Genomic DNA, 20,312 nt, shown 5'->3' on the forward strand with positions numbered 1-20,312 from the left:
ACCATACCTTGCCCCCACTTTTTTTAAAGACAAGATTGGTATTGCTGGTCAGTGCCATTGGTATTACGCCTGTAATCCCAGCACTCTGGGAGGCAGAGGCAGGTGGATTTCTGAGTTCGAGGCCAGCCTGGTCTACAGAGTGAGTTCCAGGATAGCCAGGGCTATACAGAGAAACCCTGTCTCGGAAAAAAACAAATCCAAAAAACCCAAAAAAAAAAAAAAGAAAGAAAGATAAAAGAAAGAGTGGTGTTGTTTTAACTCCTTAAAGTTATAAAATGGTTACATTCTTACTAAACCATAGTGTGAGTTTGGTTCCATTGATTTCCCCATCCTCACTTAGGAACAGGGAGTGTGTCATGTATTCTGTAGCCTCAAACTCACTTTGTAATCAAAATGACTTTTGAACTTCTGATCCGCCTACATCTATCTTGAATATGTTGGAATTACAGGCATGTGTATCATCATATTGGATTTACATGGGTATTTGGACATTGGACCCAGGGCTTTAAGAGGACAAGTATTCTGCATCAAATTTATTATCTATTAATTTTTTGGGTGTTTATTGAGGTTTCTCCTCTACATTTAGAATTTTTTTGTGATTCTGTGGCACTGGGTTTTATTTGTATTTCCTCATCAGTTTGTAGAGTTGTTGGGATCAAAACTGCCATTCTTTGTCTTGTTGTGTCTTCCACCTTCAACATATTTTAGGCACTCCCATAAATTCTGTCCAGATAAAAAATTGAGCCGGATAGGCTTTATGGAACCGTCCTGCAATCCTAGCTGTTAAGGGAAGGCTAAGACAGGAAACCTGCTGGTTACTTAGACTCTATCTTAAAATAAAAAGAGGTAGATGTGGTGGTGCACACATAAGAATTATAACACCTGGGAGAGAGAAGTATGGAAATTGCCATAAGTTTGAGGCCCAACTGGTTGATATAACAAGTTATATACTATAGTGAGAATTCATCTCAAATAACTGAGAAATTGAAATTACAGGGATAGGGTGTTCACCATAAATCTCAGCACTCAAAAATCAAGACAAATAGATCTCTGTGAGTTCTGGGCCAGCCAAGGCTACATAGTAAGATTCCCCCATCTCTTTTTTGGTTTTTCAAGACAGAGTTTCTCTGTGCAACAGCCACTCTGTAGATCAATTAGGCTGACCTTGAACTCACAGAGATCCGCCTGCCTCTGCCTCCTGAGTGCTAGGATTAAAGGACCAGCTGAGACCTCATCTCTTTCTTTTTTTTTTTTAGTTAATCAAGAAGGTCATAAGAGGAAGGGAAAGAGGCTTAACAAGTAAAGGCACCAGCATGATCTTGTTCAGTGTAAAGTTTGGTGGCATACATCTGTAATCCCAGCACTCCTGTAGAGGAGAGTCACTGAGAAACTTGAAAATCAGCTAGCCTGGTGTCACACACCTTTACTGGCTAGTTAGAGGCAGGCGTCAGATGGTGTATTTCAATTTTGAGACCAGCATGGTCTACAGAGAAACCTGTCTCAAAACCACAACAACCAAAAAGCTGGGGGCTGGGAGGTAAAAATAGGACTGGTCTTGTAGCTGTTTGGTAGAGCTCTTACTTAATTAGCATGTGTAAAACCATGTGTTTAAACCCCAATATTGGAAAATAAATTTAAGTAGTAGTATGAAACCTTTATCTCTAGCTGTAGAAGATGAGGGATTAGGGTGTGATTATTAGTTGGTAACACTAGCCTTTAGTGCCAGCACTTGGGAAGCAAAGGAAGCCGGATATCTCTTGATTCTAGGCCAGCCAAGGCTACATTAAAACTGTCTCAAACAAACAAAAACTGTAGAGTGAGGCTAGATCATTATTTTTCATGTAATATATTTTGATTTCTCTTCCAGGTCCTCCCTGTCTTCATTCTCACATAGCTTCATGTTCTTTCTCTCTAAGAGAGAAAGAAAAATCCAAACAAACCAATAAGTCAAAAATGACAGAACAAAATCAAAATAGAACATAAAAACATGAAGGTCAGCTGGGCGGTAGTGGCCCAGCTTGGATCTCTGAGTTTGGGGACAGCCAGGGCTACATGGAGAAAACATGTCTTGAAAAACAAACACAAAAATCATAAAGTCCATTTTGTGTTGGCCAAACTACTCTTGGGTATGGGGCCTGCCTTGGAGTGATAAACCTAATAACACTCCATTGGAGAAAACGGATTTTTTCTTTTACAACAGATATCAGTTGCAGAGAGCTTTTTGCTTAGGAGTAAAACTTTGTGTCTGCTTCCACTTCCCAATTGTGCAGTTTGTTTGGTTTGAACTTGTGTCAGTTTTATGTATGCTGTCTCAGTCTCCTTGCAAGTAGCAAGGAATTGAGTTTAGGCCAGCCAGCCTGGTGTACATAGCAAAGTTCAGCAAAGGATATATAGACCCTGTCACAAAAAAATCAAAGCAAGCCATAGTAAAGACCAGGAATACACTGTAGTGAACAGTGCGCCACCAGAGTTGAGATCGTGCTGAAGGGCCTGGTTTGGTTTTCATTAAGACAGTCTCTTAGGCTGTAGTCTTAGATCGCACAGCAATCTTCCTGCCTAAGTCTCTCAGGGGCTGTGTTTGGGTTTTTGGGTTTTTTTTTGTTTGTTTGTTTGTTTGTTTTTAAAGCCTACAGGAAAATAATTAGGATCCTAAAAGTTATTTTTCTAAAGAGTTACTGAAATACTTAATTCTTAGAAAAGTACATAATTAATTTAGAGCCAGCCGTGATGGTCCATCCCTACAGTCACAGCTGTTCAGAAGGCTAAGGCAGGATCACTAGCGTTTAAGGAACATAGTAAGACTTTGTCTTAGAGGGTAGATGGGAGTGATGTTTTTAAAAAACCAAAACAAAAAAACAAAAAAACTAATCAGCGTTAAAAGAAAACATAGATAATCAAAAGGCAAGGTGATGGGGCTCCAGAGCAAGGGGGATAGCATAACTTGCACTGGAGGAAGGATACCAGTACTTATTATAACTGCAGATAGCATAGGATGTATAATTGCTCAATGACTCTTTTGTGCTTACACATGTATATATAAGTGTCTAGAAATGGTATGTTTACAATATGCCACACCAAGACCAACAAACTTAAAGTTATCCGTGGGAAAGGAAGTCTCCCATCAATGTTGAAAAAGGTATTGTGTTTTTACTCCATTGGAACTTGTAAATAAAAGACTGAAATGGTAACAGCTTATAATAGAATGACCATCAATAAAGATCACATAAGTGGCTCTTCCAAGTGGCAGCCCCTGCTTTGGCAAGTGAGACTACTTGTTAAACAAGAGAGGTGTGTGAAATAGGTGTATTGACCTCTGGAGAGTCAGTGACTAATCCTTTAAGGACCAAGGAGCCCAGGGGTCAAGTTTTTGGACTAACCTGCAGTGTTTTGTTTCTTACAGATGTTCCCACAAGCCTGCACTTCCAGAGCATGCTGAAGTCTCAGTGGCAAAACAAGCCTTTTGACAAGATCAAACCTACCAAAAAGTTTTCTCTTAAGCACAGAGCAAACATGCCATGTAGTCTGTCAGATCCAGTTCGTAAAGACAGACACAAGTTGGTCAACTCCTTCCTTACAACAGCCAGTAAGTTTCCAGGAACTGAGGAGTCCTCTGGGATCACTATTGCTACAGTTTTTACCTCTTGTGTTTTTTGATTTTCTATGCCAATATTCTGGATTTGGGAAAAGCATTTAAGTTATTTAATACAAATTCAGCTCACAGCTCACTCTGATTGTTTTGAATGCTTTCTGATAAGACTTTGGAAGCTATTTCAAACAGGCAAGACTTTAAATGTTGAGTGAACAGCCAGCAGCAATATGATGTGGGCAGGTTGACTTCTGAAGCCTGGTGTTAACATTTCTGGTTGTGACTCCCTCTCCCTGTCCTAACTATTGTACCATTAACTAGAATATTGAGTCCCCAACTATCCTGCTTCCCTGAGTATATAGCTGAAGAGCTCAGAACTCAAATAAGATTTGAGTAAATGTATTTCACAGCTCTTTTTTGTTCCCCTCTTCAGAGCTGTCCCATCACCAAACACGGCCTGACAGGACCCACAGGCAGCACTTAGACGATGTGGGGGCTGTGCCCATGGTGGAGCGAGTGACAGCTCCAAAAGCAGAGCGCTTGCTCCACCTACCGCCACCTGTGCATGACCCAACCCACAGCAAAATGAGATTGCGAGATCATTCATCTGAGAGAAGTGAAGGTACGGCCAGGCCCGGCACCTCTACCTGCATTGGCACTTGCTCAGAGCGTTCTGGGACAGCCCAAGCTTCTCTTAAATCCCTAACCCAAGCTTTGTCCATCACTTGCTAGAAAAGCATAGCAGGGGTCACTGTTGCTTCTAAATGCAGGCCACTTCTTTCTTACTACAATATCTGCCCAGTCCCCTACTTCCCATAAACTAGTTTGCTGCAGCTTTTTTATCCTCTAGGCTTAAAAAAGCATTTTTTGCATTCAGTGTATATTGCTGGCATTCCTAACAGTGTGTTAGAAGTCAAACTGGTTTGCCATTTAGCCATGTATTTCTCTCTTTTCTGTTGATTTTTGCAGTGTTGAAGCATCACACAGAGATGAGCAGTTCAAACTACTTGACAGCTACCCACCATCCACCGCATAGCCCCCTGGTGAGGCAGCTCTCCACCTCATCAGACACTTCCACACCCACCAGCTCTAGCTCACAAGTTGCGGCCAGCACATCTGTAAGTACCTATGTGGAGTTAATAGGACATTCTCCAGATTACAAGACACTCACAATAGTTCTAGAGACCAATGTAGATACTTGACCCTCTTCAAAGTCATGGGTAGACAGTTGTTGTAGAGGTAAGGGTGTGTTGTGGTGGCAGTGTTGTAGTTGTTATTGTTGTAGTTGTTGATAATGATGATGGTATTTTGATGGATTTAGTTGGTTGATTTTTGAGCAGGAAGAATCTAGAGACAGGTTTTCTGAAGGTGCTGTTTGAATCTTTGGGATCTGTTTTCACCCAGAACTTGTATACCACAGCACCCTAATCTTTTTAGGCCAAGAAGTGAACATGAGAAGAAGCATGAGGGAGAGCTGTTTTTAGACATTCAAGACTATAGTTTTCTTGTTTCTGCTATTGATGAATGAATGGCAGTGCCTTGCTAAGAATGAACAAGGGAGAAGGTAGAATCAATGCTGTTTCAGGTGTATGGAGTAGAAATATGCAGCAGGCTACTGTGGCCATATTTACACTTAGTGTATGCATAATGGGAGCCATTTAAGACATACTTCCTACTTTCTACACCATCAAACCCCATTCAGGAAGTTATTTGCATAGCCATTCTGACATAGTCTCATTAAACACAAACCTATAGCCAAGTATAGTTAAACTATTGCACTCCTGGTCTTGATGGTATAAGTCTGGAGTCCTCAGGAGGCTGAGGCAAAGAGGATCAATAGATATGCACGACATACCATTTAAATCTATGCTATGCTTTAATAAATAGATAGCATTATGTATGAATCCTGATTTTTGTGGATGTGAAAAACCAAGACTTCCCAAGGTTGAGTATGTTTCATAAGGTGAGGCAATTGAGGGTGTGATTGTGATTCAAACCCTTGTGGTCGGACTACAAGGTCAGTTCTCTCACCAGTACATCACAAAGCCTCGGCCTGAGATGGGCTATTATAGAAGCTCTGAGCTCACAAAATGTGCTCACTAAGCTCCTGGAATCAGGTACAAATTTACATTCTTCTTTGGTCACTTACAGATTACTGCCTCTTCCAAATAGCCTTTTTCATTCACCTTCTTCTCACAGACATTGTCTGAATAGGTGTTATAGTATTCCTCAGAGACTCTACCAAATACTGGCCAAGGGTTTCACATAATCAGGTAAAGACTAGTGAGAGTAATTCTCATTTAAAAAACAAAAAAACAGGCTGGAGAGATGACTCGGCGGTTAAGAGCATTGACTGCTTTTCCAAAGGTCCTGAGTTCAATTCCCAGCAACCACATGGTGACTAACAACCATCTGTACTGGGGTCTGGTGCCCTCTTCTGGTGTGTCTGAAGGAAGCAATGGTGGTGTACTCATGTATAAAATAAAATAAATAAATCTTTTAAAAAAAAATTTCCAAATGTTTAAAAAAAAAAAAATTTAACTCTAAGGTAAAAGTCAGTATTTTTTGTTTTTTTAATCTGTCAGCCCTGATGAGTCTGGAGAGTAATGACTTAGAACTTAGACCCTTTAGAATTAAACTTACTAAGTACATATTTTATACATAGCATGCTAATGTTTTAGTCCCCCAACCCGTTTTTGACAAGGTTCCTCTATATAGTTGCCCTATAACTCAAAATTCACAGAAATCCTCCTGCTTCTGCTTCTCAAGTGGCGGAGTTTAAGATATTTGCCATACTAAGCTCTTTTGGGCTCTTTATTGCCTCATTTATTCAGGGAATCAAGCTTTATTGAGCAGTAAGCAGAATGCTAGGCCAGATTTAGGTTGATAAGGTAGTGATAGGACAGAGGGGAGCAAGGCAGGACTCCTTAGGCATCTATAGCTGTGCTTCACAGGGATCATTGCCATACATCACCTTAATGGTTTTCAGACAAATTGTGATTGTTTTGTGTGCATCTTGAAATCCAGTGGACTTTAAAAAATACCTAGCAAATTTTAAAAATCAGACATCTAGTAGCACTTAGGGTAGGATTCAGCAGGAGACAGGAGAAGCGTGAGTTATCCAGCTCGGGCTGTATAGTGAAACCACCCAAAAGATAAAGTAGAGGTGGGAAGACCAGAGTCTTTCCGTTGTGAATGAGTGCTAGCAGAAAGGGATGTAGAAGCAGAGGGTGCAGGCTAGAGGCTTGACAAGTTTGAGAGAAATACCTACCTCTTTTGTTTGTTTTTCAAGACAGGGTTTCTCTATGTAGGGCTGTGGCCCGGCGCCTCCCCCCCTCCCCCCAGCTGTCCTGGAACTCACTCTGTAGACTAGGCTGGCCTCAAACTCAGAAATCCTCCTGCCTCTACCTACCTCCCAAGTGCTGGGATTAAAGGTGTGTGCTACCACTGCCTGGCTAGGAGCCTCATTCTTGATTAAGAGATGAAAAGTTGTCTCTCCCAGGACTCCTTCAGTGTGGATCATAGAACTTAAGCTAAGATGTGACAGTAATAGAAGCCTTTGGTTCACTAGTGCTCACTCATATAGAGTGAGCCAGATCACATAGCTAATCACTTAGCCAGATAAGATTTCCAAAAATCTCAACCATTTTAGTTAAGCTATGGTCTAAAATTTGTGAGGTCAGTCACTGTCTAGTCTTACTGATAAAGGAGAAATTTAAAAAAATATGATTACCTGAAATCATTCATGACACCATCTGAAATCTTACAGTGTCCTCTAAGATAATGAAATGAATAGATTGTCTCACCTTCCAAAGAGATATAATAGTTGGTTAGGGGGTAGTAGCTTTCTTACTAACCCCTCCCTGTGGGCTGACCACACTCTGTGGTTTGGGTATGACCTCTTGGGTGTTTCCAGCTGTATTGTTGCCGTGACAACATATTTGTCATCCCACTGTTTCCCTATGGCCTCTTACAGCTCAGTCAACAGGCTGTTTCAGAATAAGGTATTTGCTCTCTGGGCAGAAGCAGCTAATAGAGTTTTTCTTCTGTCTAGAAGACTCAATCATTTGGCTCTCTCCTTTATTCACTCTGTCTGTCTGTTTTTTAAGACAAGTTCTTTCTGGCTTAGCTCTGGCTTTCCTAGAACTTGCTGTGTAGACCAGGCTAACCTTGAACTCATAAAGATCTGTCTACATCTGCCTCCCATGTGCTGGGATTAAAGATGTGCAGCACTACACCTGGTTTTATTCATTCTTAGTGTCCTATCTACCATAGATGCCCAACTCTGCTTCTGTTATTGGACCCTTGAAAGTATTATTCCCCCGAAGATTTAATGTTCTTGCTTACTGTGGAAACACATCCTTTTGGGGCGGTGGGTGAAAGCTATAGACAGGTCCTTCTTTTCAATTTCCTTCCACTCTTGTCTTTCCCCAAAACAATAGAAAGATGAGATTTATGTGAGGGCTGAGAAGGTGGTTGGTACAGACTTAGCTGAGGAGTGAGATCTTCGAGAGGAAGGTGTTTTCATGGCAGCTAAGGTAAGATGATATGTTAAGGTGTACGTACTCTCTCAGCCTCTTTTCTGGTAAAAGAATTCAATGCTTTTAATCTAACTAGTCACCATTGTTCCAAGAGCAGCTCTTAACCATAGAGCCATCTCTCCAGCTCTAAAACAATGATTTTAGATTTTAAAAGAGGAAGGTTAAAGCCGGGCAGAAGTAGTATGAACCTATAGCTTGAGAGGCAGAGGCAGAGGCAGGTGGGTCTCTGTGATTTTGAGGTAAGCCTACTCTCCAGAGTGAGTTAGTCCCAGAGCAGATGGGGCTGTCTAGAGAAACCTGTCTCACAAACAAACAAAAAAAGGAATGCTGGTAGATGAAGTACTTAGGAACTCCACCACCACCAAATTGGCTTAAAATCTTGGATACCCATCTATAAGAATCTAGCAATTTATTTCCACATGAACCCATGAAGGAGACCCATGGTCAGGGGGAGTACCTTGTGAATGGATTTATTCCTTGGGGCTGCCAAACATGCTACACACATGTGCACCCCAAGAACTGTGTTCCCAGAGACAATCTGTTTAGATATACACATGTCGCTATGGTGGCCACTGCTACCCAATTACCTGTGTGCATGGTCATTCTGTCATATCACTAATTTGTAGCATTGTACCTTCCTTGAAACTTAAACTTTTGTCTTACAGCAGCCAGTGAGGAGGAGAAGGGGAGAGAGCTCATTTGATATTAACAACATTGTCATCCCAATGTCTGTTGCTGCAACAACTCGTGTTGAGAAACTGCAATACAAAGAAATCCTTACTCCAAGGTATAAAGAACACCTCTTTACTCAACTCCTCCTCTTCTCTTCCAGTTCTATATTCTCTTTATCTTCTGACCAAGCAGTCCCTATACTTGAGTTGTTTTCTTTTTAAATTTTAAATTTTTAAATTTTTTTTTTTTTAAAGATTTATTTATTTATTATATGTAAGTACACTGTAGCTGTCTTCAGACACTCCAGAAGAGGAGTGTCAGATCTTGTTATGGATGGTTGTAAGCCACCATGTGGTTGCTGGGATTGAACTCAGGACCTTCAGAAGAGCAGTCAGTGCTCTTAACCACTGAGCCATCTCACCAGCCCGAGTTGTTTTCTTTTTAAAAGAAGGGTCTGGCCCAGGTATGATCGTCCATCCTAGTTCCCCAGAGTACACTGTGGGCTATAGATCTAGACTTTATTTCCAGAAACAATGATAAAAAGAGGGGTCAAAAGACATGGTAGCTAATGCCTTTAATTCCAGACATTAGGAGGCTACAGCAGTTCAGGGCTAGCCTAGGCTACAGAATAAGACTTTGGAGCTTTTTGTTTTGGGGAGTGGGTGGGAGGGGTGTTGTTGTTTTCATTGGGAGTAGCTTCTTGCATAGATGGTATATATCTTTAGTCTTAGCAGTTCAGCAGTTGGGAGACTGAGGCAGATGGATTGCCATGAGGTTTGCTGCCCGCTTGGAATACATGAGAGACTCTGTTTCAAAAAAGCAAGAACAAATAGGGGGTGGGGGAGGGGTACCTGATAGGAATAAAATTTCTGTTCGATTCTTTTATTCCATTGTATGACTCCACCAACCCAAAGGTCAAACCTGGCAGGACATTCAGACTGTGTCTTTTAAAATGTTGAATGTGTTATCTCAACATCAAACCAGATTTCTTAAAATGTTTATTTCATTCATAAACCTCTATAGGAAAGTTTGAAGATTTATGTTCTGTGTGATATGAACCAACTAGTATTAAGTACCGTTTATTTAAAGTTGAGGTTGACGGTCTTCTCATCCTCCCCTCTAATAGCTGCTTCTGTGTTTGTTTCTGGCCTTTGTGTGTGTTTGTATGTGGGGCTTCATTTAAAGGTAGGAGCATCATAGCCTGCCCTCAACCCTGTGATTTTTTTTTTTTTCCTTCCCATTTGCAGCTGGCGAGAGGTTGATCCTCAGTCTCTGAAGGGGAGTCCTGATGAAGAGAATGAGGAGGTAATAGCATGTTTATACTGTCTTGGGGGAACGTGCACATCCACCCCAACACTCAGTGCCTTAAGACATAAGGGTATCAAATGCAAGTTCGTCCTATTCCTTGATGACCAGCAGCATCTACAAGGGGGCGAGACTGATTCTAGAATTAGTCTGCTGATTCCTAACTTCAGCTTCCTGGGGAAACGAGATTGATGAAACTGCTTTGTTGCAGATCGAGGACCTATCTGATGCAGCCTTTGCCGCCCTGCATGCCAAATGTGAGGAGATGGAAAGGGCAAGGTGGCTGTGGACCACAAGTGTGCCACCCCAGCGTCGGGGCAGCAGGTAATGGGCGGGCATGGGTTCCCAGTATCTATTGAGAGAGGGATGCCACAGAAAGTATGATTAAAGGCCTACTGGTTGTCATAGTGATTATCCATTGGTTATCCATTGGATTATCCTACTGGTTATCATAGTCATTATCCAGAGTCGTTTAGAAGGCCTCAAAACCTTCTTGGTCCTCTCTTGATGGTGATTGGTTTTGCATCCTTAACTCTAGATGGCTTAGATGGGTTAGAAGTGCTTGCCCTCCAAGTCTCATGAACCATTTCCTTAAAAGAATGGTAGGAGACCACCTATTTTTCTTGTTTTCAAAACCTGAACTAGTCCCAGTTGTGAATCCACTAGGCAGGGCTGATGGTTGCTCATGGCTCTTAGATGTCATGTTATAGACCTTCCTATTTGGTAAAGTGAAGCAGGAACAGTTGATGGGGCTTAAAAGTGCCATTACTGTCAGTCCATATTAACTGCTTTGGTATAGATGCTTTTTTTAAAATAACTCCTCTTACTACCCCCACCCCCAAAAAGAAGCAGAAAAAGTGCCTATGACTGTGTCCTCACTTACTCCTTGGTGTGTTTCTTGGCTCATAGGTCTTATAGGTCATCAGACGGCCGGACCACCCCTCAGTTGGGCAGTGCCAACCCCTCCACCCCACAGCCTGCCTCCCCTGATGTCAGTAGTAGCCACTCTCTGTCAGAGTTCTCCCATGGTCAATCTCCTAGGAGTCCCATTAGCCCAGAACTGCACTCAGCCCCTCTCACCCCCGTGGCTCGGGACAGTCTGCGACACCTGGCCAGTGAAGACACCCGATGCTCCACACCAGAGCTGGGGCTAGATGAACAGGTGAGGGGGTATCTCCTTTGAATGCGGGGAGGGCAAGATATGAGGTAGAACTGGGAGGGGGCAGCATGTGCCAAAGAGAGTTCACCTTGCCGTTGTTTTGAAATGAAGTGTGGTTGGTCATTATTCCTATGGTACCCCACCTTGGGAAGAGTCTCCCTAAACTTCTCCCCACTAATTCTAGACAGACTAGTCCTAGATTGCAGGCCTCCGGTTTGAGGTCAGGGCCTTGGCACTGGAAATTGGTCATCACCAGACCATCTTATCTGTCCACAGTCAGTCCAGCCATGGGAACGGCGGACCTTCCCTCTGGCCTACAGTCCCCAGGCAGAATGTGACGAGCAGCTGGATGCACAGGACACAGCAGCCCGCTGCACTCGCCGCACCTCAGGCAGCAAGACTGGCCGGGAGACAGAGGTGGCACCCACCTCGCCTCCTGTTGTCCCCCTCAAGAGTCGGCATCTGGCAGCAACAGTCGCAGCTCAGCGTCCAACTCACAGATGAGCGGGAAATGAGACTCTATACAGACTCACTACTATTGGCATTAAAGCTTCAGAAATCTCTGCGTTTGATATTCAAACATCATATGCTGGAAATTTTCACAGTTTTTAGTGAATTTAAGGAATTTAGATCCTCCTTTGGTTGGTTTGGTTTTGTTGTTTGTTTTCTTGTTCTGTTTCATGTCATACCTGAGCACTTCCTCCAGTTGGCAGACAAGTTCAGGAAGAGACCCTGCTGGCCTGGTCCTGCATATGCTCTGCACTGTTGGATCACTGGACTTCCAGTGTTAGATGATCACCCCTCTCCCCTGCACCTGTGGGGTAGGGTGGACCAGCCAAATGGCAGCAGATAGAAAGTTTCAGATCAGCACAGCCTCCATAGATTAGGGTTGAAAAAGAGCAAAAGCAGTCTGGGCTCCTTCCTTCCCAATCTGTGACTTGGCTTAGCTCTGGTTGGTCACCCCCTCCTTGATCTTCTAGGATGGAGCACCCTTCCAGCCAGCCTCTTTGCTCTGTTGGCTAACTCTTGTCACTGAGCTCTGGGCCAGCAGAATAGCTGGCTTCATCTTGTCATCTGAACCTAGAAGGCCAGTTTTCAGTTTCATCTGCATTTGGTCATCTGTCTTGGCTCCTTGTCTGCAGTGCCCTGCTGCAGCTGCTCAGGTCTCCCTACCCTACCTTCCCCATTTTTTCTCCCTCCATGCCCTCACACAGATACCTGTAGTCCTTCCAATCAGAGCTTCTATGATCCATTCCCATTCCCCTGCAAACTAGGAAGTCCATGGAGTACACATCATCACTTCTGTATCATGTTTTCACTGACAAGTTCACATGTCGTGTCTCCTTCACAGCCCTGTCAGACAGTCACTTAGTAGACTCTTCCTCTTCCCCACACCCCTTGCCTGTGGAACGCTGTCCGGTCCTAGCTGTGGTTTCCATCATTCCCATGAGCCTCTTGTTAGCCTTGTGCCTGTCTTATGTATAATCACATCACCAAAAAAGGGGAGGGGGAAAGGAATTTTCTTTTTCTGCCATTTTATAATCGTACAAAAATAGTAGGCAGACTGCTTAATGGTTGGGGGTTTTTCACAATTTTCAACATTAGTGATTTTTTTTTTCCTTTCTGTTTGCAAGTTAAAAGGTTTGTCATTGTTTCTTTAAACAACAATACTGCACCATATCCCTATGCATAAAGTGCTTCTTCTATTTATAAGGTTGAAAATTCTGAATAACCCTTTTAGCATTGTAAAAACAAAAACAAAAAAACCAAAAAAGACAAAAATTAAAAAAAAAAAAACCTTGTATTTTGTAAATATTTTCTTTTCCTGCTTTGAGCTGTGTAATGGCAGCGAACATGTAGCTGTCTTTGTTCTATAGAAATGCTTTTCTTCAGAGAAGCTGATCTTTGTTAATGTCTTGATTCTGTTTGCAAAGCACAGACTAGTGCTTTAAAAAAAGGAAAAATGAAAAAAATAATAATAAAAAAAGATACAGAAAGTTGTTTCAGGCTTTTCTTGATACACTGAACTGTGTCTGAAAACCCCAGCATACTATGGGGCTGCATTGCTGAGCCCTGGCAACTCGGTCCTGGCTACACTGGGCATGTGATGTGATTAGTAGTTCACTAAAGTTCAAAGTACCATCTGAGCCAGGCAGTGGTGGCGCACACCTTTAATCCAGCACTTGGGAGGCAGAGGCAAGCGGATTCTGAGTTCAAGGCCAGCCTGGTCTACAGAATGAGTTACAGGAAAGCCAGGGCTAAACAGAGAAACCCTGTCTCGAAAAAAAAAACAAAAAACAAAAGTACCATTCTGCTCTTGAGTGAAAACAGTTGATGAGGTGCCTCATTCCTTCCTTCTAGAGGTCACTAGGGTAGAATTTCAAATTCTCTCCAGTTGGGGATTTTTACTTTTTACCAGTCAAACTTTGAGGTGTAGTGATCAATGAAAGTATTTAGTTTGCATACATTTTTCTTGTCATCTGGGAGAGACTACAGCTGCTTATAAAAAGGCTAAGGGTCCAGTTTTACAGGACCAGTGAGCAGGTGCACCTTTTCCAAGACTCAGAGCTGTTTTTTCCCAGATCAATTTTCTGCCTAAAGTATGCATTAACTGAAGAGTCTAGGCACATTGGTGGGAACTGAGGAAGACAGATGTTTCTAAATTAGCAATCTAAGGATCATGACGATATAATTACCAAAGAACTCAGGAGTAAGACAGCTCAGTGTAGTGCAGGATGAGACCCTGAATTTGAATCTAAAACCAACATAAAATCAGGCATCTGTAATCCCAGTGTTCCTATGTGAGATGGGAGACTGAGGCCCAGGAATCCCCAAGCATCTAGGAGGCCAGATAGCATGACACGTGTGTAGGAAAAGAGTGTCTCAAACCAGGCGGATAGGCTGACACCCAAAGTGGCACTCAATAAGTTGGGACTGAAGATGAGCTATGGCTTTGTTGGTAGAATGCTTGTCTACGCATGCATGAGGACCCTGCACTTCATTAAGGGAGCATGGTGCACCCCTACAATCCCAGCATTCAGGAGAATCAGGGCCAGCCTGGGCTGCATGAGACCCTGTCTCCAGAAAGTATGGGCTGTCTTGTCTTTTCCTTTGTAATACTGCTAGCAAGAAGCTGCAGAAATCTTTATTTATAGTAAGATTCCAAGGTACAAAGACAGCAGTGCAGTTGTGTGCGCACGTTGGGGTTTGCCGCTGACTGAGTTTGTTTCAGCCCCAGTCCTCTACACTTAAGTTCTAAGTTCCAGAGATGAAGGATCTCATACACCCTACACCAAACTTGGTCAGTTTGCATGAACTGGCGCAGGCTTTAGCTCTTGCACGCTCCCCGGTGATTTAGCCCGAGTGCGGATGATCTGAGGGTGGAATGCCAGCAGTAGGAGGTGAGAAGGAACCAAGAAAGCTCTGGAGGCTGCCTATTACTTTCATTTCCTGTTGTGAATTTTCCAAGTGGGGGAAGTACTTGTAAACTATTGTTTTCTTGTACTTGGAACTCATGAACAGAGATTTTGTTTAATCAGAGTAATAACTTTATTTCCAAATTCACTTTTACAGCAACAGTCAGTGTAAATCATTTGTTAAAACACAATACACTATATGGACATTCACAGACAGGAAGCTAAGCTAAGATGATTTGTGTCCCTCCCCCCACCCTCAAAATCACCAAAGAAATCATGGGACTTGCAAGCACTGGAGATCATGCCCAGCACAGTAACTGCACAGGCTACAGTCCATCAGGAGGGTGAGATTGCAATACTGCCTGAAGTAACCCTTTCAGAAGCCAGAGAGAAGTTTGAAGGCCCACAAAGCCACAGATCTATAGTGGATTACCACCTCTGGCCTCATCCCCACTTACTCTCCTGGACAAGACTGGATAAAGGAAGTGTTCTTGGCCACTGCTAGTAGTGTGCAAGCTATGGATCTGAAGTCAATCCAGAGGTGATACTGATGTGCCAGTGGGTTAGAGGGAAGGAAGCCAGGGTTTTGAGGAGGCATTGATTGTGGGCTCTGGACACCACAAGAAGGCGGCAGGAAGAGCATTTCATAGATTTCCTACACAAACCTGAGAGCTGCACCTGGCTGGGAAGGCAAGGATCTAGCTGGCTGCCTCTGCCTTGCGAAAGCCTGTCAATAGGACAGCCAAGCCTCCCAAGTTCTAGCTTCATGGTACCTCTTCTCTCTAGCAAGTGTTCAAAATCATGAATCGGGTTACAAGATGGCTCAATGGCTACACTCCAAGACTTCCCTTTGCCCATGTGAATTATCTTTACATGTTCCTTCCCCCCCCTTTCCCCCACAACACAAGCAATCTCAAATGGGATACACTCTTATCATTGAAGTCAAGTTAAATGGAACTATTGATAAAGTGAATTAAGAGTTTGGAGGAATCAGTCAAATCTAGCCCACCCAAAGACATTGGCTCTGGAGTGGAGAGGCATGGGAAGAAAGGACAGGTGCCAGGGCCCTGGGGGATTGTCCTCACTGAAGTAACAAGCCAGAATCCCTTGGTAAACTGCCTATCAGCACTGACCAGATCACTCCAAACCATGATTTTTGGGCCGACTGCCCTACAAGAGATATGGCAGAGTACCCCACCCCCGACTCAAGGACAGGAACTGCAGGATGGGTAAATGTGTATGTGAGAGAGAACCACAATAGGTAACCATGATGAAGGAACCATGAACCATCAAACCACACTTCGTTTTCCTCCCTGGAACTCTTCTGTGGACAGCTAAACTCCATCAGCAGTGGGGAGGTTCACAACAGGTAGCTCTGGGCACTCAGAGTACTTCAACGGGAAAAGCCAGCTGCTTCCTCCTAATCTCCACATTGTCCTTAACTGAACCCAAGCCAGAAGTGGCCGACCTGGGCCTAAGGTTCCTAATCTTCAAAGACCTATTCCCTGCAGCTGTAGGAGGTCATGCAAGGTCAGGGGGCTAACACGTTGGAAACCAAGGGAGTCCCTAAGATGTCCCCTTCATCAGTGGGGCAGTTCATCCCAAACCCTATGGAGAAGAGGCCAAGGCTTGGAGTGGGCCCACAGATATCTACTGGAGAGTCATGGAATTTCTAGGGTCACAGTTCTCCCTGATGGTACCGGTGTCCTTTTCTCTTGTGTTGCAGTTCTTAGATGTCTTTCAGGGCTGCTGTGGGACTTGAAGTTGTGATTAGAGAGAACCATCTTCACTCTACAAAACAAGCCAGCCACAAGCTCTCCCTGACAGGTGGAGCCTGCTGCCTCTAGCTGGTCCTGTGCTTCAGGCCTTGGCCAATGTCATAGACCTCCAATGTCACAATCCAGTGTCTGTGAGGTCCCAGACGCAGAAGAAACCTTTCAAAACATGGGATGTCCCAGCAGAGTAGCACTGCACTGGCCTGGAGCCAAGTCAGGAAGGAGACAAGTGATATCCAGGCCCTCCATCTCCTGTGGTGGGCTAGAACCTTTTGACAAATATTTCAAGATACATGCGTCCTTTTTTTTTTTCTTTTTCTTTTTTTCTTTTTCTTTCTTTTCTTTTCACTATCATAGTCACTCTGGTGAACCCAGACAAACAGACAAATCCAACTACAACGCAACAGGATGCAGATGGGGAAGAAAGGGCTGCATCTGTGGAGATGGCTGGCTGCTCCAGCAGGGAGAGGCAGCACCATTTCCATGGGACTGGAGGAAAAACACTTCAATCAAGGGGTATGTTCCCCCAAACTGGGGTGTGGAGACTGATTACGTGCATGGGGACTTAATGGCGGCTGAGCTCTGGGAGGCTAGCGATCACAAGCTGGGGTGGAAGCGGAAGATGGAAGAAGTGTGGCCGTGCCCTGGGACTCTTGACTGTTCATACTGATGCCAGGACACTGGCACCTCACTTGGCTGCCTCCAGTCCAACACAAGGAGGAGTCAGGCCTAAGAAGCAACCACTTCAGTTAAAAAAGTAGAGTTCCCAGGGTCATCTTCAGGCCCACACCGGTTCCCGTCCAGGATGGGAAGTGATGGAGCGGACCAAACAATGTTATAAGGTTCCTTGTGGGAGGCACACTGGTTGGATTTGTGGAACGTAGGACTAGAGACTAAGGCCCAAATCTGCCTTCCCTGGACTCCAACCCCTAGAGTGAGCAGGTATTGCCCATATCTACCCAGGAGCCAGGGATGGGTCTGGGGGAGGCTGGACCCTTAGGACAGTGAGACATGATGTACGAACGGCAGTGACTGGCTCTTGTGGCAGACGTGGGCACGATAGGACAGGTAGAGGGGATACAATGGCTGTGTAAGGGATGGGAGGCCTGGGACCCACAGCCCAGAATACCACCCCCATCCCTCACACTGCAGAAGCGTCAGAGGACCAGGCTTGAGAACAGACAGATGTCCCCCAAGAGGCACACGTCCTTACAAAGAGAACTGGTTAGCCCTAAAGTCCCAGGTCTGTATGGTGGCCAAAATCATGGCTGTAGTTCCAAACTTCAGAACTCAGTAAAGCAGGTTTTCCTGTGAGAGCAAAGGGAAGCCCAGGACCTCCCACCCACCCCGAGGGAGGGAGGAGAAGGAAGCCAGTGCCCTGGGATATCACAGTCAGCCTTCAGAGAACCAGTCTACAAGGTGCCACCTTCTGGCTTACCTTCTTCCGCAGTCTGCCCTTCAGAAGGGGCACCCACACCCACACACACACACTATACCCACAGTGCTTTATCAAGCTGGAGTCTGTGCTAGCTAAGACTGCTGCAGGCAGCTGGGGTTACCTGTCCTTCCCAAGCTACTTGGCAAGGAGCCGGTGTCCCCTTCTCCTAACCTGTCTTCCTCGACTCTCCCCTCTGACTCCCAGCCCACCCACCTCTCAGCCTTCGCTGTTTCAGTCCTCCCTCACACCCACACAACGTTAACACCACCTGCCTAAGGCTCCACGAACACACCAAGTCTCAAAGCTGTCATTGCTGCCGCTGTCCCTGAAGCCCCTAGGATGGAGCTGTGGACAATTAGTTACCCTAGTCCCTCAGTCACTCCCCAGAAGCAGCCTCCAGAGCCTCCTTCACGCTCTAACACTCAGAGGGAGGGTGGGGTGGGGGGGGGGGGGGAAATCAATTATCAATCGCCCAAGGAAATGTTGGGTTTTTTGGCCATGTTTTTACATATTTTTTTTTCAAAAAAAATTTATTACTAGCCCACAAGTCAATTTGGAAAGATGAAATTTACTCTTTTTCCCATCACTGAATTTGAAGTCCCAAGCCAAAGCCAAGCCACAAAAGTAGGTTAGGTGACAAGCGGGTCAGCCTGCCTGTGAGGAGCAGCGGGAGGGCAGAGGGCGAGGGGCCAGATCATTCTTTCTATTTTTTTCTTCCACACTCTCACTCTCTCTTCTCTCCATGATTATTGACTACCCTGGGAGCCTGATCACAAACCCTGCTTGGCCAAGGACGCAGACACTTCATCGGCGAGTGTGGCAAGCTGTGGTGAGTCCACCATGTCGATGCTGCCCGTGGACGACACATTGCTGAGGTGCCGTGGCGATGTGTCCCCAGACACCACGGGAGACTTGTACACGATTTCCGCTCCGTGGTCTGTCTTGGCTTTGGCATTCTCCCTGAAGGTCAGCTTGTGGGTTTCAATCTGCAAGAAGCAGAGGGTAAAATTAATGACAAGGCTCTACACACCAGAGCTAGTCTGTGGTGGGAGGAAAACCATTCATTCATTCATTCATTTTTTGTTTTTAAGACAAGGTTTCTCTGTGTAGCTCTGGATGTCTTGGAACTTGTTTTATAGACCAGGCTGACCTTGAACTCAGAGATCTGTCTGCCTCTGCCTTCCAAGTGCTGTAAGTTATACACCACCACACCTCATATTTACTTATTCTTGCTTTGTTTTGGTTTTGGTTTTTCAAGACAGGGTTTCTCTGTATAGCCCTGGCTGTCCTGGAACTCACTCTGTAGACCAGGCTGGCCTCAAACTCAGAAATCCGCCTGCCTCTGCCTCCCAGAGTGCTGGGATTACAGGCGTGAGCCACAACTGCCCAGCTCCAACTTACTTATTCTTGAAACAGGCTCTCAGGTAGCAAAGGCTTGCCTGGAATTCTCTATCCAGCTGAGGATAACCTTGGACTTTGGAACTTCCTGCCTGCTTGTCCCCAAGGCTGGAGTCACAGGTGCATGCCACCACACCTAGTTTATGTAATGGTGGGTCAGACCCAGGGCTTCCTGCACGCTAGGAAAGCAGTCTGCTCATCTAAATAGCTTGCATCCTTGTGAGCCACCACCATACTTATATTGTTTTCCGACCAACAACAGTTATGCGGTCTGTCCCATGCCTGCCTGCCCAAGGACCATTGCTTCTCTGTCCTTTAAATATTACACACACACACACACACACACACACACATGCACACACACACATGCACGCACACACACACACACACACACACACACACACACACACGGGCACACACATGCACGCGCGCGCACACACGCACGCGCACGCACACACACATACACACACGAACACACACACATACACACACGAACACACACATGCACGCACACACACACATGGACGCACGCGCGCGCGCACACACACACGGACGCATGCACACGCACACACACACATACACATGCGCACACACACATGGACGCACACACATACGCACACACGCACGCGCACGCACACACACACACACACACACATACACACGCATACACACACACCCATATGGGAACAATACTCACAGGGCTCTGTGCTTTGTTTTTCATACTGGATGTGTGCTTCATTATTGCTCACTTAATTTTTATTATTTAACACATCTATTTATCTACTGTGTGGAAAGACACCAGTATTTAGCTCTGGTCTGCTTGGAAATCGCTATGTAGACGAACTCCAGGGGATCTGCTTCTTTTTTTAATCAATTAATTAATTAATTAATTAATTAATTTTTGGTATTTTTGGATTTGTTTTTTTCGAGACAGGGTTTCTCTGTATAGCCCTGGCTGTCCTGGAACTCACTCTGTAGTCCAGGCTGGCCTGGAACTCAGAAATCTGCCTGCCTCTGCCTCC

General features: G+C 44.7%; 2 protein-coding genes across 18 annotated transcripts in view; one reads left to right on the plus strand and one right to left on the minus strand.

Annotated features, from left to right (window-relative positions):
- The window catches only part of Kansl1 (KAT8 regulatory NSL complex subunit 1), a 129,699-nt gene extending 116,436 nt beyond the window's left edge, over positions 1–13,263 (plus strand). For 6 of the 8 annotated variants that reach the window (XM_052197227.1, XM_052197228.1, XM_052197225.1 and 3 more), the window contains 8 exons: positions 3,401–3,583; positions 4,020–4,208; positions 4,556–4,704; positions 8,793–8,914; positions 10,047–10,104; positions 10,316–10,428; positions 11,014–11,266; positions 11,540–13,263. In XM_052197227.1, the coding sequence (XP_052053187.1) occupies positions 3,401–3,583; positions 4,020–4,208; positions 4,556–4,704; positions 8,793–8,914; positions 10,047–10,104; positions 10,316–10,428; positions 11,014–11,266; positions 11,540–11,767 (1,295 nt within the window). In that variant the 3' untranslated portion in view covers positions 11,768–13,263. The remainder of the gene's footprint in view (positions 1–3,400; positions 3,584–4,019; positions 4,209–4,555; positions 4,705–8,792; positions 8,915–10,046; positions 10,105–10,315; positions 10,429–11,013; positions 11,267–11,539) is intronic. The other 2 variants (XM_052197230.1, XM_052197231.1) reach the window with 1 other exon arrangement.
- A 1,534-nt stretch (positions 13,264–14,797) lies between these two features.
- The window catches only part of Mapt (microtubule associated protein tau), a 97,593-nt gene continuing 92,078 nt past the window's right edge, over positions 14,798–20,312 (minus strand). For all 10 annotated transcript variants that reach the window (XM_052197241.1, XM_052197237.1, XM_052197235.1 and 7 more), the window contains one exon: positions 14,798–18,878. In XM_052197241.1, the coding sequence (XP_052053201.1) occupies positions 18,663–18,878 (216 nt within the window). In that variant the 3' untranslated portion in view covers positions 14,798–18,662. The remainder of the gene's footprint in view (positions 18,879–20,312) is intronic.

This window comes from Apodemus sylvaticus, chromosome 10 (genome assembly GCF_947179515.1).
Source record: "Apodemus sylvaticus chromosome 10, mApoSyl1.1, whole genome shotgun sequence".
Taxonomy (NCBI): Eukaryota; Metazoa; Chordata; class Mammalia; order Rodentia; family Muridae; genus Apodemus; species Apodemus sylvaticus.